Source organism: Microtus pennsylvanicus, chromosome 11, assembly GCF_037038515.1.
Source record: "Microtus pennsylvanicus isolate mMicPen1 chromosome 11, mMicPen1.hap1, whole genome shotgun sequence".
Lineage (NCBI taxonomy): Eukaryota > Metazoa > Chordata > Mammalia > Rodentia > Cricetidae > Microtus > Microtus pennsylvanicus.
This window is the reverse complement of record NC_134589.1, coordinates 69,078,103-69,101,404: the sequence shown is the minus strand read 5'-3', so window position 1 is coordinate 69,101,404 and position 23,302 is coordinate 69,078,103. Positions and strand designations below refer to the sequence as shown.

Genomic DNA, 23,302 nt, shown 5'->3' with positions numbered 1-23,302 from the left:
TTCAGGAAAGTTCTTTTCAATTTTTCTGGTTTCATTTATATATATATGTAAATGTGCGCGTTTGTGAATGTGTGTCACATGAGTGCAGATACCTGCAGAGGCCAGAAGAGGGCATCAGAACCTCTGTAGCTGGAGTTACAAGTGGTTGTGAGCTTCCTGATGTGGGTGCTGGGAACTGAACTCAAGTCTTCTGGATGAGCAGGAAGTGCTCTTAACCCCTGAGACATCTCCAGTCCCAGGAAAATAGGTTTTAAAAAGGATCCTTTTTACATGGTAGTGTACGCCTTTAATCTCAGGACTCAGGGGGCAGAGACAGGAGGGTTTCTGTGAGTTGAGACCAGCTTGGTTTACATGGTGAACTCCAGGTAACCAGGACTACATAGAGAGATCCTGTCTCAAAAACAAAACAAAACAAAACAAAAAACAAAAACAAAAACAAAAAACAAAAACCAAAACCAAACAAACAAACAAAACAAAAATATCCTTGCTGGTGGGTAGAGATAAGCCTTAGTAGTTAAGAGCACTGATTGCTCTTGCAAAGGACCTGGGTTCAATCCTTAGCACGAACTTGGTGGTTTGTAATTCTTAGTATCCACATTATGGTTTACAACCATCCAGAACACCAGGGACCCGACACTACCTTCTGATCTCTGGGGGCACCAGGCATGCATGTGGCACGTAGACATATAGACAGGTAACATACAAAAAGTAAAATATATGGATCTTTAAAAAAAAAGCATAATTGCTGGATATGGTGGTATGGTGGTACGTACCTGTGACCCCAACAGTTAGGAGGCTGAGCAGGAGGATCACCATGAGTTAAAGGTCTGCTTCAGATATAGAAAGACCCTGCCTTAAGGAATATACTCACAGGGCCCTATAACTAGGATGGGAATCTCTTGCCATTGTCTGGCTTGCCATAACCTGCCTGTAGTCTGTAATGTCACAATAATGCAGACAGCATTATGATTGTTCCCATTAACAATTATGAATGAGGATTTCCCCACAGAAATCTCTGGAACACTTTAACAGGCTGCAGATGATGGGGTGGGACAGGTCTGAGGGCTCATCAATCCCCAGGACCCAGATGGAGAAATCAAAGAATGGGGACCCCTGCGAGCTGTCCATAATCTGTGCATACATAAATAAAAATTGAAAATATAATTACAAATAAATATCTAGTATAAGAAAGAATATATTATTTTATTTTTGAGACAGGGTTTCATGTAACCTAGGCTGACTTTGAGCTCACTATGTGACCAAGGATACACTGAACTGATCTAGCCTCTAAAGTTATAGAGTAAAATAGTCTTACACTCATAACTCCCTAAATCCCTCCCTAGATGGTTTACTTTGTTCTGTGTGAAGGAAGGCAGCAACCAGGTTTAGTACCAAAAAAAAAAAAAATCCAATGTAAACAAACTAGGCACACACACAGCTGGGAACCTACTGTCTCAGCTGGGAAGCGGCAGGGGAGGCTAGTGGCAGCATACTCTAGCCACAGCTGACCTCTGCCCGGCTTGGATTTTAGGGAACGTCTATTTCCACAGCTAGAGAACTCCTCCAGGGTCTCACCGGTTCCTCCTCGGAGCCAGGGGAGAGCAGGGCTCTGTCACGTGACACTGCCTCCTCCAAAGAAGCACACACTCTGGAAGTGATACTGGGTCGTTTATCCCCAGAGAAACTATGGTAGGGCTGGCATGTCCCCACAAGTCAGCAAGACCTCTCTGGATTCACACGGAATTGACTAGCTCTGGGGGTGGGTACATGAGGAAATGAGTCCGAAGCTTCTTGCAATCCCACAGTGCTTTGCTTACTTTTCAGGGCGGACAGAGAGGCAAAGCGTGCAGAGGAGTTTGCCGACTCCAGGACCATTCCCCTTGTTTCTCTCTGACGCTGATTTTTTCTTAGTTCAAATTTGCAAGGAAGAATCCTACTGGTCGGGGTTTGGTCAGGTTTTCTGTCCCTGCCCAATCAGCTTAGGCAGGCTGGGAGAGGAGGGGACCTGCTGCTACCTCCCCCTAAAGGTTGTGACTGGGAAGGATCAATGAGTCACCCTTCCAGTGCGGTTAGAACCCAACCCCAAGGGCTCACTCCCTATCCTAACTGATTTTCTTTACCTTTCGTGTGCAGCTAATTCCTTGGGATAGAAACATTCCCTTCTGGAAGGAAAGAGATACATAAAGGGCAGGAAGCAGCCTAGCAAGCTCCAGGTCCTAGGTTCCCTCCCCAGCACCAGAAAGTAAAATAAAAAACCAGGAAGCTGTTGAAAGATCCAAGGCTTGGGAAGTTCAGTTTTCAGACTCGTGGGGTCCCTATCTAGATAGCCAACAGTCGCTGAAGACTCGGGTTGAACAGACGGCTAGCTGTGCACTGCTCCAGGGATGCATGCAGTTTTGGGGGCTGGGAGCTATGATGGGCTGGGTTTCTCAGCTACCTTGAGTCATCTTGTAAAAGCCTTCACACCTTCCTTGAGACTCTGAGTGGAACGCTTTAGTCGGCCATCAGTGAGTAGCTGTTAATCCTCTCCAGGAAAAGCGAAACAAACCGCTCACTGAGTCTTAGTCTGCCTCATCCCCTGCCCCACGCATTTCATTTTAAGCTAACACCAACATTCCCAAGTTGAGGCTCTGAGCAGCCAGACTTTGTGCCCATGGCCACACAGCCCAAAGCTGCCTGGAAGCTGTCTTGGTGATTTCAAACTCTACCTGGGGCAGCTGGGGAGGACAGGGGAGGCCACCTAGAGCTCTCCAGGCTGGGGACCTGAAAGGGATGCTGGGCTGATACTTGGAGGGTGAGGAGGACCTTGAGCATTGGCTTTTTGCCCCACAACTGGGCATCAGAGCCCAGGGTCAAATGTAAGACTCTTGGAGACAAGTCTTCTCTGTCTCTCTGTCTTGTTCTTCGGACTCTGTCTCACCTTGCTCGCTCCCCGGTGACTCAGCAGCTTACCTAGGCTTGCCTTACTCTGGGAGTGGGTTGGTCTTTGTTCTCAGGTAGATCTGCAGACTTGGGAAGTTATAGAAAAACTGTGGCTTGAACTCGGGTTCTTCCAAGCTCTGTACCACTGAACTCTATGTCTGTCTGTCCCCAAGCGCGCGCGCGCGCGCACACACACACACACACACACACACACACACACACACACACACACACACACATCAGTTCCCTTCTTTCAGCCCACTGGAACAGCATTTTAAACCCAGAGCGGCCGCCAGTGTCCCAGCTGCCTTATTCAGCCACAACTGGCTGTGAGCAACCAACCAACTGGCGCTTTCTTCGCGGGACCCCAAATGCCTGGATTCTCCTAGGACGTCTGCTAGTTGCAGGAAAAGGGTGTGAGATCCTCATTCACCCGCGATTACACAGATTCTCCAAGCTTGTTTTGATTTGGTTTGGCACGGGACGCTGAGAGCCACTCTAGGGAAGGAGACCATGTGCTGATGCCCGGCTGGGAGAAAGTGACGGTCCGCGCCACACTGCAGGAGGGCAGACATCCAGAACCTGCGTGACCTCTCCACGCAGTGAGATTCGGCAGGGAGTCCCCCCAAACTCACTTTGCCTTTTCTAGTTTCTCAATTGCTTGGGAAATGGCGGCTAGCGGCTTCGCCACGAGGGAAAATAGCACGCAAATTTGCAGTGCATAGCCGACTGTCAGGGGAGTTTAATTCGCAAATCACTCGTTGACGCACGCGGGCGTGTCGCAGGCTCCGGAAACCTGGTGTAGCGAGGTCGGAACGCAAGACAGTAGCCGTTCTGCCCTATGCAGTGCCACCTCCGGAGCCCCCAGTGGTCCCAATGGGCCTCGGGATGACTCGCAGTCTCGAGGCTGCGCAAGGAGCCACAAGACTCCGGCGCCCCTATCCGCTGAGGTCCCCAGGCCACCGCTCAGTGTACCGGAAGCTCCCCTCCCCCGTCTTCCCAAATGCTTCCAGTAGCCTGGAGGCTCTAGCAGTGACCCGCGTGTCCCCGCGCACGCACACACCTCACGCACGTCAGCCCCACGCTTCCCTATCGCTCCGTGCCCGGGTGCACGCAGGCCTTTACGCGCTGTCGCACACGGTCACAGAGCCACTGAGGGTCAGAGCACTGCGCGAGGGGTGGGAGAAAGACCCCGGGACAGATCTGGGCGCTGTCCGAGGTGGAGCCAGGGGTGGAGCTTCGGGGCCGGGCGCGCAGAGCTGGGGCGTGTCCGCGCCGCCGTGATCCGCGCCGCTCCTCCCTCGGCCCGCTCCCTGCGCTCGCAGCCTCCTCGCCGCAGCCCCCGCCGTAGCTGTCGCTGCTCCCGCCGTCACCACCTCCGAGGTAGGCGCAGCAGAGAGGGCCCGGGCAATGCCTGAGTCCCTGGGGGCCTCGGGCAGCGCTCCTGGGGAATCTCGAGGGAGGCGATCGAGGGACGATCGGGCGAGGGCGCAGGGCCTAGGAGAAGGGCCCAGGGAAGGGTGAACCAGGGAGGATCATCGCGGGCCTGGAGGGTCAGCGGGCGGATAGAGGAGGCCTGGAGGGCGGGCGCCGAGCGGATCTCCGGAGGGAGAGATTCGAGTCAGAGCATGCAAAACATCTACACTTGGGAGAGAGGGGCGATCTGGACAGACGGGCGGAAGGGCAAGGGCAGCCGCGTGCAGGCCCGGCGGGCCGCGGGTGTAGGTGACCTTCCCCGGCTGCGCCCTCTGGCTCTAGATCTTTCGGCGTGGATCTGGAAGAGAGACCCTTCCTCAGCCCAAACTCTTCCCCGCCAGCCCCTAGAGTCTGTGCAGACCCAGCTTCCTCCGCCAAGAGGACGAACTCCAGGCATGGCCATACCCTGGTGCCCCTGGCCCCTACACACCCTGGTCGGCCCACACCCGGTGTAGGTGGCGCTGGGTCCCTCCCGCGCAGGTCACTGCCTTCCCAGAAGGAACTGGCAGTCCTGGGTGGACTTAGGCCTCAGGGACTAGCACCTGGGCCTAGACTGGAGGCAAGACCCCAAGGGGAGCCGTATGCCTTGGCCTCCTTGGCCTTAGGGATGGATTCCTTGTTCTGGGTCGTCAAATGCGACTGTGCTTTTGGGAAACTGTTTTCAGGGCCTGACATCTGATTGGAGGCCCACAACTCTGCGTGGTTTGTCCAAGGTCACACTGGTAGGAAGATTTCAAACTTCAGGTTTTTTTTTTTTCATCTGCGAATTAGGAACAATTATATATACTTCACTGAGTTTAGGGGAAAGAATAAAATGATCCGATTAACAAGAAGCCTTTAGGCATGCAGAAGGACACCTTAGAAACTTTGACACTTACCTTAGGAGCTTTTTGAGGAGGACTGAATTCTCCCCGGCATCCCCCTGCCCACCAGACCATTTGTTTCACATGTGTCCTGGAAGGAACTCAAGTCTAGTTCTGTTATTTTAATGCCATTGATACAATGTTAGTAACAAGCATTTGTGCACTGCCAGGTATTGAGTAACTGGAGGATAATTTATGAAACACTGTCAGTTGTCAGGTAGAGAGCATCAGGTCAGCCTGCAGACCCAGCTGGCTTGCAGGAAGGATCTGGGCTTAGCCCAGTCCTGTGCCTTCTAAAGCCCCCTCCCCTTGACCAGAGAGATGGGTGAAGGGCTTCTTTACCCAGGCAGCTTTGTCTTCAGGATCTTGGGTGGAACCACTTGGCCCACAGTAGGTGGGTAAGAAAGGTCTGTGGGACTAAATTTCATTTTTAAAATTGTCTATTTAAATGTACGTGTCTGTGCCTATGTGAATTTGTGTGTATGCATGCAGGGGCCCTCAGAGTTCAGGAAGAGGGTATTGGATTTCCTGAATCGGAGTTATAGGCAGTTGTGAACCGCCTGATGTGGGTCTGGGAATCAAACCTGGGACCTCGGCAAGAGCAGTATGCACTCTTAACCCCCGAGCCATCTCTCCATTTTTTTTTTCACTAAAAAAAATGAATGTTCAAAAAAAAAAAAAAAAAGCCGGGCGGTGGTGGCGCACGCCTTTAATCCCAGCACTTGGGAGGCAGAGGCAGGCTGATCTCTGTGAGTTCGAGACCAGCCTGGTCTACAAGAGCTAGTTCCAGGACAGGCTCCAAAACCACAGAGAAACCCTGTCTTGAAAATCCAAAAAAAAAAAAAAAAAAAAAAAAAAAAAAGAATGTGGACCTACCATGTGCCACACTTCACTACCCCAGCAAGTGGCACATGGTAGGTCCACATTCAACTGTGGACTCTTGAACACCCATTAGCAGACAGGGAATCTCACTCACTTCCGGAAGCTATCCTGGCCTCGCAGAGTCACCGACGTTTAAAGAGCTATAGGGCACATATTCACCTACAGCAGTAGCCATGAGAGATGAGAACCAACTCCTCTAACGTTCCACAACTTCCCAGCTCTTGTGGGGACTTGTCAAACGGGTGTTTCTGGGCTTGGAGCTAGAGTGACGCGGGTGAATGGGATTCTGGCCAAGGTCTTAGGCCTGATGCACTTTCCCTTTCTGACAGGTGTCTGTGTGGGGTGGTGCCCACTATCCTGTGGCTTCGAGTAAGGTGCCCACCCCTTCCCCCCCGCTGTAGCAGTGGGTACTCCCAGGTGATTGTTTTTTTTCTGATCTCTAGAATGAGGCTTTAGATGAGCTGTTTGGGACCACAGAATACTCATGCTGGACCAGAGGCAGGTGTAGACTCTGGACTCTTGAGATGGTGGTGGTAAGGGTAACCCTGTCCCCTCCCCACTCCCCATCATCAAGGTGATCTGAGGCCCTTTACTCTTAAAGAAATTTCCCACGGTATGAGGGCCACCTCCGGTGGTAGTGACCGAGGGACACTGGCCGAGAACTGCCAAAGCCAGGAGGTCAACCCCCCACAGGATTCCAGAAAGGTTGTGGTCTGTAGTTCTGTGCTTTCCCCAGGTTCCCGTGGTAGTCATCAAGAAAGGAGGTTGGGAGCATGCTCAGCTGTGCCTGGGCACAGACCTCCATTTTACTGTTAGTCACGGGATCTAAGAACTTTACCTAGAGCTGAGAAAGAAAAAAACTCCAGAGGGCAGCCTGGGCTCTCAACACTGACTGGACTGACAAGAGGCACAGGGTCTAGCTCAGGTTAAGTAACTTTCCTATGTCTTAGTTTTTTCTGTTATAGAGGGTTTGTTTTTTTTTATTTGCTTGTTTAGTTGTTTCGTTGTGGTTTTTTTCTTTTCTTTTTTCTGCTTTTGTTTTTAAAAAAGTTATTTGTTTGGAGGTGGCAGCCCATGTGGAGGCCGGAGGACACCTTTCCGATCTTCCTGTCTCCGCCTGAGTTTTGGGATTGTAGCTGTGTTCCATCACACCGGGGCCCGCTGTAGAAGTGTGATTGTCGCTGTTGGTCATTCTGTGACCCCACTGTGTATCCTTGGCGGCTGGCACAGGGTAGTTCTCTGCTCTTACCCTTACGCTGCACTGCTGCTGTGCTGTGAGGAGCTGGTAGGTATGAGTTTGTAAAGTAGAAATCACCGTCTGGTCGGGAACAGGGGGAGAGATACATAGCTGGTGTTGGCCGTCTGCAGTGGACAGTGCCCAGATGAATCAGTCCTGTTTCCAGCAAGGACCTTAGAGCTGAGTCTTAGAAGGGCTGGTTTTCCCTGGGATGACATGGGAGGTGTTCTTCTAGGGCCTGGCCAGACAGCATCCAGCTGAACAATTCCTCTTTATGGACAAAGTGGACTCTGGACCCTATGGGTCAGGGTGAGTCTTTGACAAGATGCTCAGAAACCATTATTATAATAGTGAATGTGCAAAACAAGGGCTTGGTGAGATCCCTGGCCACAGGTAGGGCAACAGAAGCTATTGGGTTGGCATGGAGCACAGTAGAATACTTGTCCGGCATGCAGGAAGCCTTGGGTCCCATCTCCAGCACTGTAGAAAGTCAGTCTGATGGGGCGTACACTCTGGTAGAGGTGGAGGCAGAAGGATCAAGTTCAAGGTTATTCTTGGTGACCTAACGAGTTTGAGACTCACTGATGGGCTACTTTATACCTTGTCTCCAACAAAAATAAACTGGGCAGTGATGGTTTACAACTTTAATCCCATCACTTGGGATTAAAGGCAGAGACAGAGGCAGATTGGGAGACAGAGGCAGGCAGGTCTCTGTGAATTCGAGGCTAGCCTGATCTACAGAGTGAGTTCCAGGACTGCCAGGGCTGCACAGAAAAACCAAAAGCAACCAACCAACCAACCAAACAAACAAACAAAAATACTATCCATCTGCTCATTAACCAATAATTTGATCTGTCATCTATCATCTTGATAGAATTCTAGTTGTGTTTGTTTCGTGCCTGCTGTGTGTACTAGCCACAGTATTAAATGCTTTATATTGATGAAAAATGGGGTCAGAGGGGCTGGAGAGATGGCTCAGTGGTTAAGAGCACTGACTGCTCCTCCAGAGGACCCGGGTTCAATTCCCAGCACCCACATGGCAGCTCGCAGCTGTCTGTAGCTCCAGTTCAAGAGAATCTGACATTGTTATACCAACGTGCATGAAATAAAGTTAAATAACTTTAAAAAAAAAAAGAAAAGAAAAATGGGTTCAGAGAGACTGACTAACCTGGGGTCTTTTACCTAGAAAGGGGAGAAGGATGTGGGTCCAGATGCTATTGATTCCCAAGGCTGAGTGCTTAAAGAACTGTCTGTGTCAACCCCCATGCTCCTGTGAGGGCTCTTGAGGTGCCTGTGGCTAGACCTTCGACCCTAAAGTGCTGGCTGCCTGCATTAGCCTTCCCCTCTTCATGGGTGGGTGAGTGAGTAGGCAGGCTGCCCTGAGTCAGCTGTATTCTCCCAAGCCTTTTGGAAGACTGTGCTGCTGCTGGTGTCCCAGCTTCCAGAGTGTTTTAAAATAGAAGCAACGCCTGGAAAGCCAGGCTGCCCCCTGTGAGACTCTGTGGAGGGGGGAGGGAGGGCAGCTGCTTTGGGAACATAGCTTGCTTCCAGAGCAAGGGCCAGTGCCTTGCCAGCTCTGGATCCAGTGACCGGTGACTGTTCCCCGAACTGTCTTTGCTGCAAAGACAGTGCTGTGCTGGTGTGTGTGTGTGTGTTTATGTTTATGTCTGTCTGTTGTATGTGTGGGGACTCCTGAGCTGAGCCTGCCTTCCTCTGGGAGGTTGATTCTCCGTCCCCCTACTCCCCACCTCGGCCCCAATGGCTGGGGATAAGTGGCTGATTTTGCTGTAATTGAACCTGGCCTCTTTTATTTTCATTGTGTGTGTGTGAGTGTTCTCCCTGAACATATGTTAGCACACCACATTCATCTGGGTCCGGAAGAGAGCATTGGATACCCTTAAACTGGAGTTACAGGTGGTTGTGAACCTCTACGTGGGTGCTGAGAACCAAACTGTGGCCCTCTGCAAAAGCAGCCAGTGCACTTAACTGCCGAACCATCTCTCCATCCCCTGATACCGCTTGGGTCCATTTCTGCTCTGGCAAACCACCCAAAACTGTTGGAGAAACAGCAGAGCCAAAAGTTGTCCCATGATTCTCTCCTTCAGAGAGGACTCCTGGATGGTGATGGGGGAGTTTGGTCACTGTGTTGGTTTGGCTCCTGACAGTATCTAGCACACCATTGTCTGGTTATCTCTGCGTATAGTGAAGTCATTTGCAAAAATGGGACTGGGATTTAGGGTACCTGAGAAAGGGTGTGGCTGTGGGTCTTTTCATACCTGGGGGCTCCTCTGCCTTCCTGATGTCCTTCCACAATCAACTATAGCTACCTGGATGGTCTGGGAGATGCTGTAGCAGGGTGGCTCCTGTTCTTTGGGAAGTTGTCCTGTTTCCCCCTGGCTTTTGGAGGTGGGGGTCTGAGCTCTCTGCGGGTGTTATCAGCGTTCAGGAGACTTTATTTCCTGACTGGTGTGAGATCCATAGCCACCCCGATGCCTGTGACACCCACAGGCAGAGTCTATGTCAGTTTTGGGGTTCTGGTGGGTACATAGTGAAGAATGAGCCTGGTCTTTTTTGTAGAGCATTGCTGCCTGCTCCCAGGCAGTTTGCCCTGGCAATTCTCACATACACTGGAGTTAAGGAGTTCTGCCCTGCTCTTGCCTCCTGGGCAGAGTGGCTCAGATGTTGGTGGTCCCTTGGCAATGGAATGTGCCCCTATAGGCCTTGCCCAGTGATAGGGCTACTGTCTCAAGTTTTAGTTGGTTCTTAGAACTGATATGGACACTATCTGTATATCTCTTTTCCTCCCGGCATCTTAAAACTTTATTTTATATCAATGGGTGTTTTGACTGCATGTGTGTATGATGTATGTATGTATGTATGTATGTGCACCATTTGTGTACCTGGTGTCCTCAAAGGGCATTGGATCTCTTGGAATTGGAGTTACAGACAGTTGTAAGCTACGATGTGGGTGCTGGGAATTGAACCCAGGTCCTCTGGAAAAGCGGCCATTGCTTTTAACCAACCAGCATCTCTCCAGTCTCTTAAGACAAAAAAAAAAGCCAAGTGGTGGTGGTTCATGCCTTTAATCCCAGCACTCGGGAGGCAGAAACAGGCAGAGATAAGCAGATCTCTGTGAGTTCAAGGCCAGCCTGGTCTGCAGAGCAAGTTCCAGGATGGGCTCCAAAGCTACAGACAAACCCTGTCTCAACACATACACAAAGATTTATTTTTTATTTTATATTCTATATGTGCACAATGTGTGTGCAGTGCCCAAGAAGCCAGAAGAGGGCCTGGAAGCCCTGGAGCTGGTTGTATTGATGGTTGTAAGCCACCATGTGGGTGCTGGAAACCCAGCCCAGGTCCTGTGAAGAGCAGTCAGTGCTTTTGGCCTCTCTGCCTTTCCTCTAGCCTTCTGGCGTCTTGACTGTCGTGACATGTTGGAACATTGCTGACTTCCGGTATCTTCCGCTCTTCACGACATGTAAATAATGAAGTAGAATGAAAAATGGAAACCACATCTGACCCTCATATCTACCTTCCTGACTCCCTGTTCCTCCCTGAGGCAGCCATCCTGTTCATGGGACCCATCTTTCCTGTTCCCTCCGGCTTACTCACAAGTTGGCAATTGTGCAAAGAGGCGCATGTAAAAGGACCTTACATTAATGACGAGGAGTTAGAAATTTCCTGTGGTGCACTATTTTTTTACTTATTTATTTTTTTTTAATATTTATTTATTATGTATACAATATTCTTTCTGTGTGTATGTCTGCAGGCCGGAAGAGGACACCAGACCTCATTACAGATGGTTGTGAGCCACCATGTGGTTGCCGGGAATTGAACTCAGGACCTTTGGAAGAGCAGGCAGTGCTCTTAACCACTGAGCCATCTCTCCAGCCCCTCTTTTTATTTATTTATTTATTTATTTATTTGAGATAACGTCTCACTGTGCTCTCACTAGGTCGACTAGGCTGCCCTTGAACTCACAGAGTTCTGCTTGCAGCTGCCTTTGAAGAGCTGGGATTTAAAGGCGTGTGCCACCACACAGCTTGAATTTCTTCTTTCAATCAGCTGTACATAGTGTTCTAAATTCTCACATACAAATCTACCACTATTAGCCGGGCGGTGGTGGCGCACGCCTTTAATCCCAGCACTCGGGAGGCAGAGGCAGGTGGATCTCTGTGAGTTCGAGACCAGCCTGGTCTACAGAGCTAGTTCCAGGACAGGCTCCAAAGCCACAGAGAAACCCTGTCTCGAAAAGCAAAAAAAAAAAAAAAAAAAAAAAAAAAAAAAAAACAACAAATCTACCACTATTTTTCTTGTTTTGAGACAGTCTCCTAACTCAGATTTCTCAAGTTCCCCACGCGGTCAAGGATGACCTTGAACTTTTGATCCCTCTGCTTTGTGTCCAGCGCTGGAATTCCAGGCTTCTGCCTCCACATCCACCCACCTCATTGTTACAATGACTATTTGGTAGTTCTTAGTCTGTTAGTACCCTGCTCTTGGTTCATTTCCTAATGACGAGCATGTTGGTAACTTCACCTCTAGGTTTGGTGTGGTTAGGCAGTGAGCATAGTTTTTGGGTGCCCAGATCACTACAGTGGGGTGTGTTCCTAGGAGTAAGATTAAGGCTGAGTTCATTGTCCCTTTATTGCCCTCCGAAGGGACTGTATCCACACCCTGTTTCCTGGATCTCAGCATTGGCATTTTGCCAGTCTTGGGGTTGTCACTCTGCAGTGGCTCCAGGAATGAAACCCGTGCCTGGTGTTGAGACCTGAAACAGTAAACTCCGAGGGTGCTGGGTCCCTCAGCCGGGGCTCCCCTCTTCCTTAGAGAGGTTCCTGCTCTGGGGGTCTCCGGGTCTAGTCTACTCTGGCTTCTCAGCTGCCTTGCGTGGGAAGACAGCCTTGTGTGGGAAGTGCCTACTTCCTGGTTACATTGTAATTTTCTTGTTCCTATTGTCAGACAGAGTTTCTACTTTCCTCCTTTTGTTACAATGATACTCTTTACTAAGCACCGTGGGCCTAATAGCCCTGGTTCATCCCGAGCTCCCCACCCGCTCCCTCCCCGCCCCTTTTATTCTCTGCCCTTCTTCCTTCCCTTAAATTTTCTGTGTGCGAGTGCTTTGCTTTTGCGCATGTGTGTGTATCATGTGTCCACAGAAGTCTAGAAGAAGTCTAGCATTGTAGATAGCTGTGAGCCCCGTGTGGGAGTTGGGGCTCAAATCCAGGTCCTCTGCAAGACCAGCGAGCGAGTACTTTTAAAACCTCTGAACCATCTCTCCAGCCTCTCCTCCCCTCCATTTTTGAAACAGAGTCTTAAGTGGTTTAGGCTGGTTTTGAACTCACTCTGTGACCAACGCTGACCTTGAATCTCTTCCGTTCCTTCTGACTCTACCTCCCGAGGGCTGGGATTATAGTCCTGTGCTACCAAGCCTGGTTTAGGTAGTGCTGGGGGCCTTGTGCTAATGCTAGGCAAACACCTTCCCAGCTGAGTCTCATCCCACCCCTCTGAAGCTCTCTGAAGCTGCTGCGGCAAAAAACACTCCGAAAACTCATCTTGCAATACCACTTTGGTAGGGCTGATGAGACGGCTCACTAAAGGTAAAGGCTTTTGCTGCCAGGTCTGAAGACCCGAGTTTGGTTCCCAGAACTTACATGGTGGAAGGTGAGAATTTAGAACTGCAAGCTGCCCTCTGACCGCCACAGGTGCACCATGGCACACACAGGCTCACTAAATACATGTAATTAAAAATATGACATGCACCACCCATTGCGTGTTTGCTCACAAATGCCCATTATATGCCAGGCCTTGACATCTGTAGATACATTTGGACAAACATATGCTTGAGGCTCTGAGGAGCCTTGAGTTCAGGGTGTGGGAGGAGGAGGGGAGGGTGGGAGCGTGGTGACTGAGCAGCTGTCACTTGTGTGTAGTTGATGAGTCAGGAAGATGTTGCCTTTCCCCCCACCCCACCCTCCAGGCCCCACGATGGGGGTTATGTAAGTGTGTTGTGTAGACTGCTAGGTGATATACAATCCTTTCCCTCAGAGCTTCCAGTATGGCTGGGTATCCATTCCTTAGGCTGGAGGGGTTGGCTCCATTTGTTCAAGGTCGGCCAGGGAAGACTTGGGTTGGTAGGCTGGCTGACTGGAGGGGAGGCAGGGAGCTCTGCCGCTTGTGACTTGCTGGTCCTCTTCAGAGCTGGTCTGCTTTGACGTGCCCTACCCATCCTCCTGTGTTCTTACCTCTTACTGGCATGAAGCCCCCAGGCTGTGCTTCGGTTCCAACATCCAGGCAGAGCTGTGTAGTCTTTTCAGGCTGCCTTCTGACTGTGTGCGGGGCTGGCTGCCTGACTGTGTGGGATTGACTGTCTGATTGTGTGCAGGGCTGACTGTCTGACTGTGTGCGGGGTTGACTGACTGTGGGGCTGGCTGCCTGACTGTGTGCGGGGTTGACTGACTGTATGCGGGGCTGGCTGCCTGGCCTGTGTTGGGCTGCTCCGCTTCATGCTCAGTGCTGGCTTCTGAAGGGGTGTGGGTGATGCTGCTGTGTATCCACAGTGCCTGATGACTGGCCTTCTGGTGGGAGGAAGGCCTCGGAGGGGCCTGGGCTGGCTTCTACCTCCAGGCAGGGTTAAGAAAGTGAGAGGAGGGGCTGGAGAGATGGCTCAGAGGTTAATAGCACTGCCTGCTCTTCCAAAGGTCCTGAGTTCAATTCCCAGCAACCACATGGTGGCTCACAACCATCTGTAATGGGGTCTGGTGCTCTCTTCAGGCCTGCAGACATACACACAGACAGAATATTGTATACATAATAAATAAATAAATAAATATTTAAAAAGAAAAGAAAGTGAGAGGATGCATCCCTTTTTAGCCCTCACTCTCCGGCTGAGGAGCCTGAGCTTTGTTCCCACCAGGGAGGCATTTCTGAGTGAGTTCTGAGATGCTAGGAAATGAGTGTCTTATGGGTGCTGTTTATTTTTGTCGGGAGATTGCGCTGCTCTGGAGAGGCAGAACCCTCCTCTTGCCTCAGGCTGCCCTTAATCCTGCTGGATAAACACATCACAGGATGGGGCATGGGTGCCTGGGGGGCAGAAGGGAAAGCCACTGAAACCTAGCAGCAGGGGGCATTTGATCACGCTCAGAGGGGTGTTGCCTCTGGCCCAAGAGAAAATTTGACTCTCCTGTACATATTCCCCTTCCCCCAAAAGGTGGAGGGCACACCTTCCAGGTTGGATGTGGACAAGCCTGTCACCTTGTCTTAACGGCCTGGACTTGGGGACATTATGTTCCCCTCTCTGTTCATGGGACTTAGGAAAGGGTGTTAACTTGCAAGTGGGGAAGCTGGTATCCTCAGTGGCTGACGTAAAACGTTGGCAGCTAGGCCTGTTTTTGTGTGCTGCAAGTTCACTTACATGCAGCAGGTGCCAAATAAAGGCAGCATGGTAGAATAGTCAGAGGGGACCCATAGAGCCTGCCCCCCCCCCCCCCCCCCCCCGCGCGCTCTGAGCGCTGGCGTCCCATCTCTTGTCCTGGACACTAATCTCCTTAGTGCTGATAATGTAGCTGATGTTTGCTGTGGGTTTTTTTTTTCTTTTTTAGCAGGTGGCTTTCCATGCTGGGCTTGGGATTAGTGTCTAAAGACGCATTTGGGGAACACTAAATAGTGAACGCTCTGCCGTTTACTCAAGGTGGGATCTGGTCTAGATGCAGAGATGCCTGTCTGCAGGGTGGGTCCTGGGGGCAGACTTTTCTGGAGGTCAGGGAAGAGTAGTGGGAAGGAGCTGGCCTCTGACAGACGACAGACTGGAGACACAGCCCCATTGGCGGAGGCTTTGCCTAGCATGCAGAGCCCCAACACTGCACGCATCCCAAATGGTTGGTCTGCTAACACTCTCAGATAGAGATAGGAAGATCAGAAGTTCAAGGACATCCCTGTCCATGTAGTGTGTTTGAGGCCAGCCTGGGCTGTATAAGATCCTATCTCAAAAGAAAAATAAAAAACTAAAAACTGAAAATCAGGCACATATGTGGGAAGGCACACTATCAAGATGGCTCAGGGGTTAAGAGCTCTGATGTTTTACTTTTTATTTATTTTGAAATACGGTTTCTCTGTGACCCTGGTTGTACTGGAACTCACTTGCAGTCCACGTTGGCTTCCTGAGTGCTGGGAATAAGGGTGTGTTTTAACACTGGACCTGAGTTTGGTTCCCACCTCCCACTTTGGGTAGTTCACAGTCACCTGTAAGTCTAGCTCCAAGAGATCGGGTGTCTTCTGGACTCTGCAGGCAGCTCAGCACATGCGGCACATACGTCACACACACGTATTCACACACACAGGTATACACAAATATAAAATGAAATTCTAAAAATCGGTCAGAGTGTGGGTTTTAGCGACCTTGGATCCTTCAGATGGGCCTGGTCCCTCTGTTCCTGCCTGTTGGGGAGAGACAGCTCTGTCTACAGGTGGCTCTTTTTGTTCGCTTTATTTTGTTCATTTCTTAAATCTTTTATTTTATATGTATAAATGTTTTTTCTGCATGTGTGTGTGCACTATGTGCGTTAGATCCCCCCAGAACTGGAGTTATGGACAATTGTGAGCCACCATGTGGGTGCTGGGAATTGAACCTGGGTCCCCTGCAAGAGCAGCAAAGTGCTCTTAAACAAGGAGCCATCTCTTCATATCCCTGTGTTTGTGTTTTCACAGATAGTTCTTAGCTCAGGCAGAGATGGGGAATGTTCTGGGCTCTCCACTGAGATGCTCTGCAGGTCTGCTGGGCTGCGTTACCTTCCAGCCCAGGGCTGAATGCTGCTGACTTTTCTTAGGGTCAGGCCCATCTGGCCTGAGGTGTGTGTGCCATTTTCCAAGGCCTGGGTGTGAAGTCTGCTGCCTGCCACTGGGGTATGTGTGCCTGCTGGAAGGGGCTGGTGGGAAGAGGAGAGTCCCCAGTTCTAGAAGAGCTGAAAGCAAGGCAGGATGAGCAGAGCCTCTGAACATGTGAAGTCCAGCCCGGACTGCAGACAGCACTGGAGCCCATGGTTGGGTGTACTATAGTATGCACTGCATACTATATGGTTGTGGGCTGTCTTTTAATTTTTTTAATGACAATTATTTGTTTATTGATAGGTTGATTTATTATGTGGAGGTCACAAGGTAACTTTTGGGAGTTGGTTCTGCCTTCCACCCTGCTTGTTTCAAGGAGCCCACTGAGATTGTCGGGTGTGGCAGCAGGTGCCTTTTCCTGCTGGGTTATCTTGCTGGCTCTGCTTTGGGTTCTCTGTGGTCTCTGAAGGGAAGACTTTGGTCAGTTGATTCATTGTTTCCTGGGATCACCTGAAGTCTTTCCCAGGGGGTTCCCAGTTGCTGAGAACATACAAGAATATTCCTGTTTGTGTGTGCATACATGTGTCTCACCAGGTGTACATGTGTCTCACCAGGCCTACGTGTGTCACACCAGGCATACGTGTGTCGCGGCATATATGCAGATTCAGTTTGATAATTTAGGTGTACGAGATCTTAGAAGTGAAAGGAACCAGGCTGGGAATTTAGCTCAGTCGGCAAAGTGCCTGCCAGTGTACACAAAACCCTAAGTTTAACCCCAGCAAAGTACAAAGGAGGCGTGGTGATGTGTGCCTGTAATCTCAGCAGTTCAGGGGTAGAGGATTAGAAATGCAAGCTTATCCTTTGCTACAATAGAAAGTTCCAGGCGGACCTGAACTACATGAGACCCTGCCTCAGGAAGAGGGAAAAAAGTGGAACCACTCTTTAGGTTAGTGAAGTTAATGGTGCTGAGATGGGACTTTCATTCATGGTGCCTTCTCTTCTAGGACAGACGTCACAGTGTGCGCTGTCCCAGAGTAGGATTTAAATTTTTTCTATACAGCTTGTCAATACAAAACCTTCCAGGAATATAATGTCATCCTTACAGCAGAGACCATCATAGTTACTCTTTCCCTGACCACTGAGATGCTGAATAAATATTTGACTCAGACATGTGTAACAACCAGCGCCCTCTTCTGGCTTCCTAGGGTACCCACACCCATGTGTGCGTACTCACCCATAGACAGACACATTAACGAAAAGAAAAGCTAAAAGGAAGAGTTTTTAATTTGGTGATACTATTGATGGAACCCAGGGCCTTAGTGTGTATGCTTAGTGGGTGTGCTACCCCTGGGCTCTAGGCTCAGCTCCCCAGATAATACTTTGATAGTGGCTTTTGTTTTGTTTTGTTTTCAAGACAGGGTTTCTCAGTGTGTAGCCCTGGCTGTTCTAGAACTCCCTCTGTAAGCCAGGCTGGCCTCAAACTCAGAGACCCTCCTGCCTCTGCCTCCCAAATGCTGGATTAAAGGTGTGCAGTACCACTGCCTGGCTGATAGTTGCTTTTAAAAATAAAGGCCCAGTGGGGCTAGAAGTGGCTCAGGAAGTACTTGCTGCTCTTACAGAAGTCCCATCTTCCACGGAGATGCAACTATCTGTAGCTCCACTTCTAAGGAGTTCCAGATGGTTACCGACTTTCCCCCTTTTGGCCTCCTCAGGCACCAGGCAGGAGTGTTGTGCATTTACATACATGCAGGTAAACGCATAAAATAAAAATGAATAAACTTTTAAAAGCCACACTGGAGTACAATAAATGCTTAAAGCTTTGCTTGGTGTAACAGCACATTCCTGTTATCCCAGAGGCTGGAGGGTTGGGAGTTCAAGGTCATCCTGGGCTACTTAGTTTCCTGAGGCCGTGAGAAAATACTCTGACCAAAGCTACTTGAGGCAGTTTGTCCTGGCTCAGTGTTCAAGGGTACTGTACAAGGGGCAGGAGATGCCATATGCAGGTGTGTGTGTGTGTGTGTGTGTGTGTGTGTGTGTGTGTGTGTGCCATGTGCGGGGCGGGAGGTCAAGGCAGCAGGGTCTTGGCAGCGGGTCACAGCCAGGAAGCAAGCAGGGAGCTGCTGAGTGATGTTCTCTGCTCCATTCCTCGGTTTAGACAGCCTGGGAGCTCAGTCTAGGGAATGGTGCAGTGAGGTCCGTTTCCAAGGTAATGCTAGATTCTGGCAAGCCTGACAATATCAACCATCACAGTGAGACAGTGAGTTCCGGGGTAACCTATGCTATATGAGATTTTTGCAAAAAAAAAAAATGCTTCCCGTTTACTTGCTGCTCTAGTCTCTCAGTGGCAGGAACAGTTATACGCATGGGATAAAATAATATCGGGCAATTGTAAATTGCGATTTTCTCTCTTCTGCATGGTCTAGACATTGTTCTTGGTGCCTTATATTTAAATGTGAGCAGGATTTAGTCAAGGGTGTTCGCAGTTAATACTGTTTTCATTAATTAAAAAAATACTAATGAAAATAATTGCCAGGTGTTGCTGGTGCCCGTCTTCAATCCCAGTACTCCAGGAGACAGAGGCGGATCTCTGGGTTTGAGGTCAGCCTGGTCTACAGGGTGAATTCCAAGAAAGACAGGACCTCAAAAAACAAACAAAAAAAACTTTATTTTTTTACAATTTTTTAAAAATTATATTTAGTTGTTTTATGTATGTGTGTGTGTGTGTGTGTGTAGTGGGTGCAGAGGTCAACTTCCTGGGGGAGCTCTGCCCTGTGAGTCCCAAGGACTGAACTCAGGTAGCCAGGCTTGGTAGGGAAAGGCTAAAGAGCTACTGAGCCATCCCGTGGGCCCTGGATTCCCTTTTGTAGCATGTGATTGGGTTTCTTTTCATGTGAGGAGTTACCTAGCTTGTCATACTGTAAAAAGTGGTCCCCGAATGTGAAGATGATGTGAAAAGCTGGCCTGGAGGAGGCACGTGAACGTACTCATTGATACCAGTCCAGAGAATGAAATCAGAGCCCTGTGTGGAATACATCGATCGCTGTGGGGAACTCTGGTTCCCCTCTGCGCAGTCACCGGCTGAAACAGCCGGCCTTTGTAAGAAGATATGCTGTATTGGCGAGAGTTCTGCGGTTCAGCAATGTCGCTGGCTCCTGGGAACGTGTCTTTCAAAGTTCATTCATCGTCAAATATTGACTGACGCTCCCTGTGCTCTGGTCTGTGCTTAGGCCTGGGGCTGCTAAAGTCAGGTCGATCACTAAGTTCCTGCACGTCTGGCCTCAGAGGAAGGGCGAGACGGCTCATGTCACACCCACACCCGGCAGGGAAAGATGCCTGGGACTTTTAGAGCTGGGTGGTTTTTATTGGTTGTTAAATTATATCAAATAACTTTTACTGGTGGTAAACTAATTTCCATAATTACCGATGCATTCATTCATATTGGTGCTTCTTTTATTGTGGCAGAAGATGGCTGTGCCTCCCACATATGCTGATCTTGGCAAGTCTGCCAGGGATGTCTTCACCAAGGGCTATGGTGAGTGTTGGAGGGAGGGAGTCGGGAGGGATGAAGGAGGGCCTTTTACCTACAAACGGTGTTTGAGACACTTGGTGGTCAGTTCCCAGCTGTGCAGTCAAAAAGATGAGCTTCCTGCGGCTGTGCGCCACCCAGTGGCGAGGCTCAGGCATTGCAGGACAAGTAGCTGACGCTGCGTCTGCCCCAGTAGAAGAATGACATTTTAAATTTAGCCTGACGGGCCTACCAGCCCTGATGACTGTGTCTCTGCCAGCTGCTGGGAATCTCCCCCACTCCCTTCTCCCCGGCCCTGCATGGGCACAGGTGGAGCCTGCGTTCTCAGTGTGCCCCTGTTGCATAGGCTTCCCATAAGCAGCAGCAGGCGTCAGGTGCCCCCAGCGCTTAGGGCTGTAGTGAGTTTCTGTAAGCATCTCCAGTTGGCCAGGAGGAAGGCAGAGGTGTTCTAGCTCCAAGTTTTTATTTTTCTAGTGCTGGGGATCCAACCTAGGGCCTTGAGCTTGCTAGCAATCGTTCTACCACTAAGCTGCAGCTCCAACCCCTCTGGCTTGGTTAGTTAACCTGTTTATGGTTGTTTTTCTTTTTTCTTTTTTAGGCTTTGGCTTAATAAAACTTGATTTGAAAACGAAGTCGGAGAATGGATTGGTAAGTTGTTCCGCTTGCACGGGACAGTATATTTGTTTCTGGCCAGTAGGGGGTGCTGTGTCCAGACTGGCTGAGCCGGAAGCAGTTGCCTATTTGGATTGTGCCCTTTGTGCTTGTCCGTCATCTTTATGATAGGTGGTCTGGGACTGTAGTAGCTGCTGGTATTCATAGGAAAATGAGAGTGGCCTCTGGTAAAGTGCCCTTATGTTTGTTGCTTTTTTACAAGTTATTTTGTGGTGTTGGAAGGAAATCAAACTCTGACCCTAACACACTGTACACATATGCTCTACCATTGACCTAAACCTCTAGCCTGGTTACTCCTTGATGTTTCCTACTTTAAAATTGGCCTTTCTTTTTCTCTTCTCTTTTTTTTTAAAATAATTTATTTAACTTTATTTTATGTGCATTGGTATGAAGGTTTTGGATCCCCTAGAACTGGAGTTACAGTTGTGAGCTGCCATGTGGGTGCTGGGAACTGAAGTTGGTTCCTTTGGAAGAGCAGCCAGTGCTCTTAACCACTGAGCCATCTCTCCAGCCTCCTTCCTTCCTTCCTTCCTTTCTTCCTTCCTCTCTCTTTTTTTTCTCTCTCTCTCCCTCCCCTCCTTCCTTCCTTCCTTCTTCTTCTTCTTCTTCTTCTTCTTCTTCTTTTTTTTTTTTTTAGTTTTTTGAGACAGAGTTTCTCTGTAGTTCTGGATGTCCTGGAACTCATTCTGTGGACCAGGCTGTCCTGGGACTAAAGGCGTGTGCCACCACTGCTCAGCTGCTTTTTTCTTTTTATAGAGTTATTTGTGTGTGTGTGCATATGTGTGCGTGTGTTTGTGCCTGCATGAGTTTGTATGTACCATATGTATGAAGGAACCTGGGGAGGCCAAAAGAGGGTATTGCATCCCCTGGAACTGGGGTTACTTTTACAGGTCACTGTGAACTGTATTGTAGGTGCTGGGATTAAAACCCATATCTTCTACAAGAGCAGTAAGTGCTCTTTACTGCTGAGCTGTCTTCAGCTCTGTTGACATGTATTTTTATTTATTTATTTCATTTTGGTTTATTTTTTATTTTCAAGACAGGGTTTCTCCGTAGCTTTTTGGTTCCTGTCCTGGAACTAGCTCTTGTAGACCATGCTGGCCTCTAACTCACAGAGATCCACCTCCCTCTGCCTCCCGAATACTGGGATTAAAGGCGTGCGCCACCACCACCCGGCTAGTTTTGTTTTTTGAGACATGACCCTGGATGACCTAGAACTCATTGTGTAGACTGGATTAAAGGCATGTTCTACCTATATTTTTGTATGTGGGGGCGTTTGAGACAGGGTTTCTTTGTGTAACAGTCCTGGGTGTTCTGAAACTCGATTTGTAGACCAGGCTGGCCTCGAACTCACCGAGATCCGCCTGTCTCTGCCTCCCAAGTGCTGGGATTAAAGATGTGTGCCACCTATGGTTTTAATGTTTCATTATTATTTAGAGAACATTCTTGTTTTTAGATTGTTGGAAGGAAGAGTGTGGGTTTAGAATTCTGCTGTGTCAGCTTTCGCTCAATGACTCTGTCTGAGGCTGGAGGCAGCTGGAGGCTGGGTGGCTTCTTATGAAGACTTTAAGGGCCGTTAGGGGAAGAAGGAAGCTGTCTTCCAAAGAACTCCCCAGAAGCTTCCTTTTGGTAGCAGGATCTTTCAGTCCTTTGTATTTTCAGTATCTAACTGAACTGTAGAAATAATTCTAGTTGGATATGCTGGGGACTCTCTGTTGCATAAGGTCCTGGGAGGCACTGAGGGCAGGCTGGACTGTGGGCTGAGACTCTCTTTCCTTTAAGGAATTTACCAGCTCAGGCTCCGCCAACACAGAGACCACCAAAGTGAACGGCAGTCTGGAAACCAAGTATCGATGGACTGAGTACGGCCTGACGTTTACAGAAAAGTGGAACACAGACAACACCCTGGGTACCGAGATCACCGTGGAAGACCAGGTAAGGCCTCCCCGCCAGAAGTGCTGGCTCCACCCATTCCCATCCTGGCTCCACCCATTCCCATCACAGCGTCCGCGGCCCAGCCCTCAGCTAACCTGTACCACCTCTCTCTTCTGTGCAGCTCGCGCGTGGGCTGAAGCTGACCTTCGACTCATCCTTCTCACCTAACACTGGGTAAGGATCTCGCCTTTGTCCCACGAGGACATTTTAGGATGTTGTGGGCCTTGGAAAAGTCCTTCATGACAAAGGACTTTGGTGTTAAGGGTGACATCATATTAAAGGTAGCCTCCAAACCGGGAGACTGGGGGGTGGGGAGGGGTCAGGGCCAGGCAGGGCTATAGTGAGATTCTGTATCAAAGAACAGAAACTAATGACACAACAGTAGGGCTGCCTTGGTCCGAGCTCTGTATATTCTGTGAGTTCTGTAGTGGTGTTTGGGCCAGGACACAGATACCCATCTGTTAATGGGCTGTGCTGTAGCAAGCATTAGAAAATACATTTATCTAACGCATGGTTTTGTGTGTTCCTCTGCACATTCGGGGACCGAGGTTGCCTGGGTCAGGATGCTGTTTGCCCCAAGGAGCTTCCCTTTTCCTTTTGACACTGGGTCTTCAGTAGCCCAAGCTGGCCTTGAACTTATTAAGTAGGCAGGGACAACCTTGAACTTCTGATCCTCCTGCTTCCACCTCCCAAGTACTGGGATCACGGGTATGTGATCCAGTTTCTGGGGGTGTAAGGGTCAAAGCCGGGGTTCGTGCTCCCAGGTAAGCACTCCACCCACTGAGCTGTGTCCCCAGGGCTGAGGATTGTCCTTGGTAGCGGAGGACTCAGACCAGTGTTTGGATCCCACGATGCCCATTGTATGTCTGGCTGTAGGCAGCAGCTTTCTGTCCTGTCGATGTGTTTTAGTTAAAGCTGCCAGTAACAAAAGTGGCCAAGGCTGAAGGGCAGAAGTGGCATTTGGAA

General features: G+C 49.6%; 1 protein-coding gene and 1 non-coding gene across 4 annotated transcripts in view; both read left to right on the top strand.

The window, feature by feature from the left end:
* Positions 1–3,997: 3,997 nt before the first annotated feature.
* The window catches only part of Vdac1 (voltage dependent anion channel 1), a 28,530-nt gene continuing 9,225 nt past the window's right edge, over positions 3,998–23,302 (top strand). Inside the window, exons 1-5 of one of the 3 annotated variants that reach the window (XM_075992676.1) lie at positions 3,998–4,305; positions 19,669–19,735; positions 20,328–20,377; positions 22,184–22,336; positions 22,458–22,510. In XM_075992676.1, the coding sequence (XP_075848791.1) occupies positions 19,669–19,735; positions 20,328–20,377; positions 22,184–22,336; positions 22,458–22,510 (323 nt within the window). In that variant the 5' untranslated portion in view covers positions 3,998–4,305. Of the gene's footprint in view, positions 4,306–7,407; positions 7,429–19,665; positions 19,736–20,327; positions 20,378–22,183; positions 22,337–22,457; positions 22,511–23,302 lie in introns of those variants that run through there. The other 2 variants (XM_075992675.1, XM_075992678.1) reach the window with 2 other exon arrangements.
* LOC142832051 (small nucleolar RNA SNORA20) lies at positions 18,514–18,632 on the top strand. Its single transcript, XR_012907144.1, has one exon. It is a non-coding gene; the product is annotated as a small nucleolar RNA SNORA20 (small nucleolar RNA).